Source organism: Primulina eburnea, chromosome 6 (assembly GCF_022965805.1).
Source record: "Primulina eburnea isolate SZY01 chromosome 6, ASM2296580v1, whole genome shotgun sequence".
Lineage (NCBI taxonomy): Eukaryota > Viridiplantae > Streptophyta > Magnoliopsida > Lamiales > Gesneriaceae > Primulina > Primulina eburnea.
The window spans coordinates 26,172,387-26,184,585 of record NC_133106.1 but is presented as its reverse complement, the minus strand read 5'-3'; the positions used below and the strand labels follow the sequence as shown (position 1 = coordinate 26,184,585).

General features: G+C 34.6%; 1 protein-coding gene across 1 annotated transcript; it reads right to left on the bottom strand.

The window, feature by feature from the left end:
• Positions 1-899: 899 nt before the first annotated feature.
• LOC140833985 (uncharacterized) lies at positions 900-11,949 on the bottom strand. The gene is made up of 12 exons (XM_073198545.1): positions 11,383-11,949; positions 10,217-10,333; positions 9,922-10,108; positions 9,570-9,736; positions 9,301-9,475; positions 8,756-8,817; positions 4,780-4,861; positions 3,253-3,310; positions 3,034-3,134; positions 2,659-2,742; positions 2,512-2,582; positions 900-1,252 (listed from the first exon to the last, which is right to left on the bottom strand). The coding sequence occupies exons 1-12, from the start codon at positions 11,718-11,720 to the stop codon at positions 1,126-1,128; spliced, it is 1,569 nt and encodes a 522-aa protein (XP_073054646.1). The 5' UTR covers positions 11,721-11,949; the 3' UTR covers positions 900-1,125.
• Positions 11,950-12,199: the final 250 nt, after the last annotated feature.

Sequence of the window (12,199 nt, the reverse complement as noted above, 5' to 3'; positions counted from 1 at the left end):
TTTTAATACTTTTTGATTCTCCTATGTATAGTTTCTTTGACCAAACCAGTGACACCAATAAAGATCCACACTTGGTCGGGGTATCTGCTTACATGGGCCTGCGGGTCTGTTTTGCAGGCGTTTGGTTCGTGTATTGCTTATTATCTATTAAATAAACATATTTCGATTCATTTGGTATTTATTTTCGAATAAATCACAAACATATTCAAATGTTTTGTGCCAAACTCAAATATAAGCCTTGATTTGAACAGAATTCGAGTAAAACATATTCAAACTTTTGAGTTTCGAATCAAATTCGAGCTTAAATATTTATAATCGAGTTTAAAAGTTTTTTCATATTCGGTTTGATTCGTACACCCCCGATAATTACACTGGCAGAGCATCACTTTCATCAAAGGAGAAAATTACTTTGGCGATCGAGGTGCGATGGCGAGCTGGGTTTCCGTGAAATGAGCGAATTTAATCAAACACTTGTTGCAACAAACATAATGCCAATTCAGTAAAATATAATCCACGATCTGCAAATGGAACATCCCATGCGATTGTTTGACATGCTTTTTCTTCAAACCAAACAATGGAATATTTGAATGCATTCATTGATTTATCAGTGCATTTGTAAGCAAAGATTTCACAGTTGTTTGTTAATGAAGCTACATTATTTTTTTAAATTTTTTAAAAAATAAACAATCTAGGATATAATTCAAATATTCGAGGGAGTGGGTAAAGGGGAGGTGAGGATAGCACAAACCATATTTTCGGTACAAATTTTTATCCAAAAGTACAGACCTTAATTAACTTGAATCTGGAGTTGTTCGGATGCTTCGATTCTTTTGTTCTTTTTGTTAGTTTTTGTGAACTTTCCAACAAGCAAAAGCAAAAGCAAATCCGCGACTTGGCAATGTCACCAACTCTACTTCTATTAATTGTTAACCACCACAACAATACCTACACATGAATATAACCAACCCTTTAATTCAAAAAAGGATTGCTTCCCATGACTTTTTCCTGTCCCTAGATTATGTAGCACTCAATAAATATAGCTATACATCATATCTTCCCACCTCAAGCGAGAGAAACCGGATACAATCCCAGGAGTGGAGCCCGTTATCTCGAAATTAAGGCAGATCAGCTGCTATTCTGAGCTGGTTGTAAGTCACGTCTATCCTCTGAATCTTGGGAGGTCAGAATGTTTCTTAAAGAGCGATATTGTAGTCGAACGTTTTCGCCACTCTCAATAATCTTGAGCAAGTACCTGCAACAATAAGCAATATGGCATCTTTCAATTTTTCTCGAATAGTAGTTTTCACGCAGGTTCCACAGTTTTTCAGTAACTTATTCCACAAAAATATCCGCTTATGTTCCTCTTTAACCACAAACAACTCACATAGTTTTCCAATTTGATATAGTGTCGACAATTTAATATTTTCAGAGTTCATCTGAATTACTTAAGATTCTAAAGAAGGCTGACATTTATAGCCCTAAATCGCATTTTATTCTTTAAATATGGATTTTCAGACAATGATTTTGATCAACAAGAAGCCAGCCAGTCCTGGGATTCCATCCTCTTCATAATGCTCATTGTTCTGTTTAATGACTGATTGTAAGCAGAAAGAATATGAAAATCTTCATATATTTCATGAGCTAAAGCAAGAAAATCTCGACTTGTGGCCTGTGGCAGGATATCACATGGCAAACAGAAACAAGGTTACACAGAAATAGAGTAATAACAAGGAATCAGTTCGGAGAGGCTACTTTCAAAGTGCTCTTTAACCTAGTTAAACACATGCAGTGATTAATAACTAGGAACTTCAAAACAAAGCAACAAAACGTAAATACATAATATCAACCAACAAATACAAGAGAAAATTGAAAGAGAATAAACCAGAAAAAGAAAACATGGAATTAACAGCAATAACTCTTTTCTCGAAAGTGCCGAGTGAATGAATTTGTACCTTTTTGTGGCATACCGAGTTTATATACGTAAAAGATTGCTTTAAATATCATATGGACCATACTTAGGTCACCTCTCAATAAAAATGACAATCACAAGTTAATTCTTTGTAAAGGATCAACGCTTTACTTGCATTTTGGTGGTATTCGAGCTTAAAGCTTGCAAAGGCTTCACATATGCACCAATAGGCTAGTTTAGTAGTCTCCCTAATTACAAGCAGAACCAAGGTGTCATCCTACTAGTTCGATTGCGCTTATGCAGTACTTTTGGTGGGGTGTTGTTTGCACATGATATGGATTGATTTGGATGATTAGCCCGGGTATGCCTGGAGTATTTTGTACTTAAACATTTTGGTCAATATATTTTATATTTACCGATAAAAAAATAACCAAGGTGTCATCCCTCCCCATCAAGAGTGTTAGTTGAGATTCAATTTATGCAACTGAATGCAGGCAAAGTAATTAAGCCCTTGCATATAGCACGTGAACAAATCATTTTCAACAATATAAAATGATACATAAATCAGTCTCACTTATAGGGTGACCGTTTAAGTAACTAACCAGCCATTAAGGCACTGTGATGTGATCACTGCTTCCTTGCCGACAAGCTTACCAGGAGTCCGTCTGTTTCCCTGCAATGGGTGGTTCTTTCAACCATATGTTTCAAAACGGAAAAAAATTAATGCAAACAGATTGGGAATTATTTACCTTAATAACGACTTTTTCATTTACCGAGAAGGGATAATGTAGAGCTCTAGGTGATCCATTTTCTACAGTAACTTCACCATTTTCCTGAAGGGTTGAAGAAATGAGCATTGATATTGTAAATTTCTGATGAACATATATTCCCAAGATTTTCGTTCGGCTTACTTCTAAATGTTCTATCACAAAGTTGTCACAGAAAGAAATGTCTAAGCCACAAAGGTAATGAGAACAAGCAGTGGATTGATATACATAAATAAATACACGAACAGAGAAGCTATACTTCAAGTGGCTTTACTAGGCCGATCCTTAAATACTTGAGCAATGGTTTCCAGCATAGTGAAACAAGTTATTACAAGCAGGTGAGCAATTAACGCTTACCCTGTGCTCACTCACTTCCTTCCTCCGTTTGCGTAGAGCCGCGTTATGAAATAGTCTTCGATCATCTTCTTGCTTCACTGCAAGAGCTGCAGCTCTCAACGCTGCCAAAATATGGGTCAGAGACCATCTTGAGCTTGAAACAATGAGAAATTTTGAAGATCAAATGTTTGAAAGTCATGGTAGAGTGAGAGGAGGTCAAGATAATGAACCAGGTCATACCATGATTTGGGATCAGTGACGCAGCATCGATTTCAGTATTGCAGAGTGTACATTTGGACTGTAATACAAAGATGGTGAAATTATAATTCTTTCTTGTCCAAAGCTAAAAGGAAAATGACGGTAAAAATAATTCCACATACAATGTGAATGCCTTTATTGTGGTACAATTTTAAAGAAGACGATTGGAGATAAACGAACTTCAAGATTCATCTAATCCGCTCTCAAAAGTCTCAAGATGTTTAAGTGTTCCCAAATAAAGCGCCACCAAAAACCTCGGTAAAAAATAGAGATGGCTGTTGAATTTTTGGAGTTCTTTCTTTTTTTATTTCTTTTAATTTTTCGTTAGAATCTTAAAGATAAAAGAATACTGGCAAATTTAGAGCATCGCTCGAAGCAAGAAAAAGAAAATGCTTGAGCATTATATTGTCATCTTGAAAAAACTTCTAATACTTTTCAGGTCAGATTCATGTTTATTCAATAGTTTATCGGCTACACTCATCAAGCATGATGATGCTAGTTCCAATCTTTCTATATAATTGAATCCGTCGAATTTATTCCATTGATTAGTATTTGATCGGCACAAGTTACAAATAATTTAACCATTTATTTAAAATATTTTGATGACGGACCTTGAAAATGAGAGTACAAAGTTAGAAGTGCTCCATAACTATCTTACATCATTAAGTAAAACTGATTAAAGAAAAATTCATTTTCTTTCATGGAATTAGGCAAAATCTAAATTTCACAAATGGGTAATGTGTTTTCAGTTAAACTTTCATAGAAATATGGGAAGTTATTAAATAGAATAAAATAAACTTGTTCACACCTAGTTAAGCTAACTGCCGCTAATGAATGCATTAGAGAATCCTGCTATGATTTAATTAAATTCCTATTGATTTTCATTTATAAAGTAGAAAATTTTACAACATAGTGCTACCACATAGTATCTAGTTGCCTAAGTTATAGATTTTTTAAGTGTTAATTGCAGCAACCTGTTTTAAAATCAAAACACTGCTCATTTCATATTAACACTAGATTAACTATTTTTTTAACTTTTAATTAGTTCAAATTGAGTAAATCACTTAAGAACCTCAGGTACTCTTGAGAGGTACATGATTACTGCATAAACGACTAGCCCACTTGCCTGAAAAGCTAATCGCCTAATCACACACTCAACATCTATGAAAAGTAACTGCACCATTTCACACATTTCAAAAGGTTGGGAAAAGATCCACTTCTAAAATTAAAGGTCTTTTATCTTTGAAATTTCCACATCATAAGCTACATATTAGGTGAAGCGAAGGATAAATCTCAAAGCCTACTCACGTGAAAAATTAAGTGAATAGTAGAAACAGCTTCAATCAACATATACTTCAGTAAATAGTGATGTTAGCAATTCCAATAACTACTTCAATTTATGCTTGTCAACTTTGCGTCATGATTATATACTTCTCATCCCAAGAACATAAATTGTTAGATGCTTTAAGCAGCCAACCAAATGAAAGATCAACAGTTGATTTCTCTTACAGTTTCAATGACCCTTCTCAGCATCAGACCACCAAATGAATGTCCGCAAGACACAAGCATAGCATCATCAAGGAATGAGCCACTGGAGAATTATCGATTTTTAAATAGAAAGTTTATAATCAGCAAAGGCAAGGGTCCCATCATAAATAATATTTATGATCAACTGATGAATAATTCCGAAAGGCAACACGAGAAAAAGTTTATAATCAGCAAAGGCAAGGGTCCCATCATAAATAATATTTATGATCAACTGATGAATAATTCCGAAAGGCAACACGAGAAGCATAGTTATTTAGGGCACAAGGCGCACTAAAGCACTAGGGTACCCTGGAGCCTGAGGCGCAAGACGCAAGACAAAACACACGCTTTATCGAAGTAAAGCGCATTTAACATAAATTTTATAATTCAATATATATAAAATGAATTATATTATAATATTATATAAATTAAATATTTTTCACAAAGATAACAAACATTATAAATAAATCCATTGATAGATAATGTAACGTAAATCATAGCCAGAAAAAAAATTAATCATCTAAAGTTCATTAGTAAATCATCAATTCATAATATATTAAAAAAATTCAAATATCTAAATCATCAAATTCCTTTTTAATGTCTGCAACTATATGATCGTCGTAATCGTCGTCGTCGTCGTCATCTTCCAAAACAATGACGAGTCATGAGTGTAGACGAAATTAGATGAAAGGTTAGAATAAAGGATTACAATATCATCTAAATCATCAAATTCTTCATCATTCTGCTCAACTATCATCATCATCGTAACAGAAAGAAGATTACAGTAAAAGTTTGAATAGACGACTTTTGAACTTTCTGTAAAAAATGTCTTTTGCATAAATGAGTGACAATAGGGTTTTTTTAATCATTAAATAGCCAGGGGTTTTGCTAATTGGGCTTCAAAATTGGTTGAGTTCGAGTCAATTTTTATTCATCTACAGAATATCAGTCCACTTCTTTAAAGCGCACGCTTTTACACCTCTCGGAGCCTCACGCCTAGGCAAAGGCGCAGACTTTAAGCGCGCTTGTTTCAAGTGCTTTGCCTAGGTAATAACCAAGGCGGATTGGGTGCGGGTGCGCCCGGCTGGGCCTATCGCCTAGGCAGCCAAGCGCACGCTTTTAATACTTGAGACGAGAAGTATCTAAAGTAACAACAGCTTCATACAGGATTCCAAAATAAAAATTCTTAAAAAAAATCCCTTGAGGAAGAACGGATTCTCGGCATTTCCCCTCAATTAGTAGGTTAACTTTCCAATGCATGGTTAGTCTCTTATTTTATTTCCACCCTTAGTTTATTGTTTCTAGTATGATATCTAGTGATTCGAACTGCTATACATGAAATTGACAAAGAATGAGAAAATTGAAGTTTTCTATCAGATCAAGGAAGATAATCAGCTGATTCTAAGTTCTATAGTTCGAATCCAATGCCAATTAACTGAGATTATGGCAAAACATTAAAGATTAATCTGATGAAATATTTATAAAACTCTAATACTTTGTTCCAATTCAAAAGTATGTACTTTTCATTTCGATGTGAACACAATTTTCCCGTCCTCGCTTGGCTTATGAGAGGATGAGATGATAAATGATGGAATATAAATTGAATGATACATAAAACTGAATTATTTTAAGCTCAAACTATTGTAGAACTGAGCCACAAAAGTATATTATTTTTAGCACAAAATGGTGTGCAAAATTTTTTTATTCGTTTGACCCTTGATACATGAGCTACTGATTTAATTGTATTGCATAGCTTTGGTGATAAAATCATCTTTTAGTCATAGGAATAGACAAGATCACATGATTCTATACACCCGCCTTACAAATCACCCAACCCAAAAACAGAAGTAATTTTGCAAGACAAGAGGCTTCGACCCCTATTGCTGGTCTGTCATGAAATGGAAAAGCTAGGTTGGACACCTCACCAAAGTGATTTTCATGCCAGATTCAGCCACATGTAATTCTGCATAAAGTGACGCCAAAAAACCAAACTCACGGATTGGGCAATCAACTTTATGAAGAGAAAAACGAAACGAATTTAAGTATGATAAGTAGGTACTAAGATTATATGTTTTCAATTTTGGTAAGGGCTTAACAAAGATGATGTTAAATCAGACTTCTTCGTATTATGGAAGTTTTGGAAGAGGTACAAAGAGAAGAAAGTTGAAGGATGGTTATGCTTGAAAACCAGAAGTTTCAAGTGCTAACTGGAACAGTTCTTGCAGCCATATGTGGATATATACAGGTTACATCTCAAAAACAGAAGAAATTTGTCAAGGAAATCATTGCCGTACTCTACAAACAAAATTATACCTAAAGTTCAGTTCTTGCAGCCAAATGTGGGGATACACATAATAAAAGATCATCGCGATAATCAATATCAACACGAGATACTCATGAAAAGAGTGCCAATATCAGCCTCTAGATCCTCATTAACATATTCAACCAGGCATGCTTAAATGATCTAACTATAAAAGATATTATCTTTTCAAGTTGAATGCTACGTTTTCATATGCTAAGTGATAAGAAGGCCCATCAGCCATCTAAATGTGGAACCCCAGCTCGAATCTGATCAGATATAGAACACCAAAATTTTATTTTTAATACAGCATTTCCAAGATTTTAACCTGGTGCCCAGAAAGGAATATTCCAATAACATTAATGTGTTTTGGATGCTCTCATTTTTAAAGTGAGAGCTTAACTTCAATCACACCTAATTGTCTATGTTATTAAGTATTTAAATTAAGATAATGGCCATCAATATTCTTCTTAATTCTCCAATTCCTTGCAAATTTTACGATAATATAAATATATTAGTTTGATTTGATAGGACATGCACTAAATTTTATATTCTCACATCATAAATTATTTTAGCGGAATTATTAACTAGTCTTAAATACACAAAATATTGACAATACAGATGTAAAATCTTACATAAATATTATCTATAATATTATACATAAAATGATATCGGGATGTGATCCTAATATACAATGTTCTAAAAAACGCGAAAAAGTGTGGATTAAACGTGAGGCACGAAGAAACACTATCAATTCAGGCAAAAGCATGGTAAAAGCGGTCAATCTAAGGTTGCCCACGTCAAAAGAGAAAAAAGTACGAATTAAGCGCGAGCTTTTTAGAAAAGAATTTAAGTTAAATCTAAATTTCTATTTTGAATTTAAGTTAACATTTATATATATATTTACAAAAATTAACTTTTAATTTTTAAAAATTAAATATTTGATAATATAACATTTTTAAATAAAAGAACCATAAAGACACTTATATTTTCTTTAAAGGCTGCTTTTGATAGAAAATTTACGCATTTATTCTTAAATTTTATAGGTTTATTGTTTTTTAAATTTATTGATTGACTTGATATAATTTAAAATTATAGTTAAAAAAAATTTTCACGATTAATCTCGTACTAGACCCGCTGAAACTTGTAAAGCTTCAAGCTTGACCTTGCCGCTTCGTCGGGCTTCACGCTTTTTAGAACTTTGCTAATATACAACAAACTCGAAAGTAAATTTAAAAGTTAATAATAATATAAGATATGGATAACGTTATTTATTGTTTTACATTTTTAGTACCTAATTCAATGCTTATTAGGAAAAAATTTATTTATAGACAACTCGAAAATAGAAAAGTACCACATGAGCTCCATGTGTTCATTGGTCATGACATGAATAAAAGTAGCAGATCAAGTTTGAGGGAAACTCAAACCACTAAAACTTCTCCAACCAGCAAACATAGTAAATCTAAAAGTTTTGTGCATATGTTCAGTTTAGGCAAATTATAAATTAAAAATCCAGAATGAATTGAAAAATAAGAAAATCCTACCAAATCGTACCACACAATCAAAACTATTCGAATTCCAAGGATGGAACTTTTTTACTAAGAAATATGTATACTGAAAAAAAAATTAACAAACTCTAACAGAGTCATTCTAACTTACGATAATGGATCAGACAGAACAGTTCTCAGTGATGGCTCCCTGTTCGAATTATCTCTAGGAATCTGTCAACGAAGAGAGAAATTAGAACCAATCACATATTGTATAGTTCAAAAGGTGTTATCAGGTTCCCATATAATAATGCGAAGGTTGACATGAACGAATATTGGCAACAGTAGCGGTATACCACAGATGAGGCTAGACAACTAGATTACAATCAAGGGAGTGGATGCCATGAGCATCAATGAAAATCGAACTAAGGAATAAAAATCTTTTGGGGTCAAATACGCTTACTGAATGTCTTAAATAAAATTGGAGGCAGAACACACATCGAATATTCAAAGCTAATAATACGGTATGAATTAAATATAAGATCCAACGACTTATGTCTCACAACTAACAGATTGTTAAACTTGAAAATTCTCTGATGTATTAAAATTGACACGAAGACAAGATGCGACGTGACCAGCCTAAATTAAATAAACAAACTAGTTTAATTAATTTACAATAATAGACTGCTTTTAAAAAATTCTAGGAACAGTTCTTACACAAACATCATCAATATGGTTATGTGGAACATCGTCCTCGGCAGAAAGGTCATCCATAAATCGGCTTACAGAGATTGGCACAAAGCGTTCAGGAATTACATTCCCCGCTGTTGCAATTGAGGAGCAATCCAATATTGCATTGCATTGTGGCATTAGCCTAAATGCCAGTGCTGTCCTAGATGGTAGTTAGTCAGGCTCTCAGTAAGAAAATTTCTCCAGTAGAAACTCACATCAATAATCTAACCATTTCCAAAAAAAAAAAAGTATACCTTCCACCACAAGATGTCGTCAGAGAATTATCAAGCACAGCCCTATATGAAGCAGCGGGCCTAAGGCCAGCAGTGATGTAGCCGAGAGCCTTCCCTGTAAGCAATAGAAGTTCACCAGGTGCTAAGCCGCTATCTGCCTGGTACCAACGGCCATTGGGGTCACACACCTATGATAAAAAAAAAGGAAAGAAAAGATATGTTAAGAACCATAACACTTTCAATCCAAGAAATACAATGAGGCCCTGAAAAAATGAAAAGGCCATGAACCAACACACATAATAGAAAGATCTGAAACTACATCCTTAACAAAACTAAGCATGTTTTTAGCTCATAAGCATAAATAAAAGAAAACCTGAAGACCAGAGGAATCTGAAGAAATTAATGTTAACAAACCCTTCTCCACTTCACAACCCAATGAACTCCCTCCACTGACAGCACATCTTCCTTTTGAGTATGATTGAGAGTATGTCGCGACAAGAACTGATGATGATGGCTCATTAGCAGGCAACGGGCTATCATCAAGCAAATGATTAAAAGCACTGCAGATTTGCATAAAGTGGTAAGTATAGAGCGAAAAAGGGATGTTTATAACAGCTGGACAGTAATAATAAGAAGAAAAGAAAAGAGATCATAGTCATGGTTCACACTCGCTTCGCAATCGAAGGTGCTTTGCAATTGCACATAAAGCAGCCCGAGCCACCCTTCCCATGCATCTAAAAATGTCAGCCATGCATGGAGGAGATGAGTCCACATCTTCCAAAGGCCTATTGCATAAAATAGTAGTAGCAGTAGTGCGTCAGAACACCGACCCAAAGGAGACAAGCCGACCATGTGGAAAAGAGAAAAAGGCTGGCAAACTTAAAGCTAATATGTCAAATTAAAAATGCAACTTATTAACAGCTTGAGTACACAAATATGGAACGTGGAACAATAATTTCAAAATTCAACTGACATGCCAATGGGTTGAACTGCTGAACTCCATCACTACAGAGCAAGCACGTCATAAAAGGTTTTCAATGTAAGATGAGTTATATAAGTTTTTCCATTCACATTTCACTTTTCATAACTTTTCACAAGGTCATCAAACACAATGTCTTCATCTTTCAACAAGTTCTCTCACAGCCCTAAAGTTAAAGCATATATTCAACTATTTTAAAAATTGTAGAGAACTCCATATTCAATGCTGCATGTATGTTCCTTTACCAACACTTATACCTCACTAAAGTTTTTCTCACATTCAATATAAAATGGAATCTACAATGATTTCTTTTTAAATGAGATATCCCAAGTCCATACATTTTAGCAATATGAAAGCTCTGTAAATGGCTACTGAGGGCAAAAAAGTAACCCCTGTACCTCTGCTTTCCATCACACTCTAGTGCTACTGAGCCAGTAGGATGCTGCCAAAGACCATCAAATGCAGCAAGAAGTTCAGCTACATTACATTTTTTCTAAAAATTCAATATCTAAGCTTCACAGCTGTCTCTTGATCAATGGTTATAACTTCCTCCTTTCATATAAGGTGAAGTGTAATCTCACAATTGTAGCAAATTCGAGAGCTTATTAACATAAATCTCTATGATGCCTTATCACTCAAGCCAGGAAGATTAACCCAAAAGTAAAACCAAAGTGATTACATCGGTGATCCTTCCAAAATTTTGAGCTCCTGAGAATCTCCAACAGAGCCTTATAAATTCCCTTAATTTAACCAGAACAGCAAGTACCCATGACCAACAAGCATACTAACTGATAGGATTATGAAACAGCAAATTGAAAAAAAAAATGAATAAAAGAAAAACATCAATCTCATTACCTTCCTGCCCTATAGGTATAAACCCCTCGAGCGCCTTTTCCAGTTTGGACCCTCGTTCGAAAATAGAAGCGTGAAGACTCGATAACGCAGCGGATCAAGGCAGCATCATCTGATCCCAGTACAATAACTGCGGCGTTCATCCTGCCAAGGGAAGCGGACAAGGCGTCGACGGCCCTCAAGTAAGGCCCCACAGGAGCCCCATCATACGCCAAAAGGTCAGACAAACGAATCCTGGCGAGATCATTTTCCAGAATGTGATTGTTCGGGGACCTAATCGTCGGATTCGGATTCGGATTCGAATTCGGATTCGGATTATGCTTCTGCAACATCGTCACCATCGATTGCTACAGTTCGCACATCTAAAATCACAGCGTAGAACGGTATAGCTTCCGAAATTAGAACAAATTTCTCGATATTTTATATGATCACTGTGCGGAGGATAATAGAAGAGAAGAAGAATGGATTTGGAGTGCGAGAATTGAGAAATTCAACACAAAGCAGCAGAGGACGACACCTCCTCACACGAGAGAAAATCAGGAAAAAGGAAAACCGAAGCCGCCTCGAAAATTTAACAAGGATATAATAATAAATGAGTAAGTCTATGATAAGACATCGCACGAAGACCGGTCAACTCTATCAATATTCATAATAAAAAATAATATTTTTAGCATAAAAAGTAATATATTTTAATGGATGATCCAAATAAGATATTTGTCTCATAAAATACGACCCATGAAACCGTCTTACACAAATTTTTGCTATAATAAATATATCAATATAATAATTAAATCTGAAATTTAATATTTAAATTCTTAAT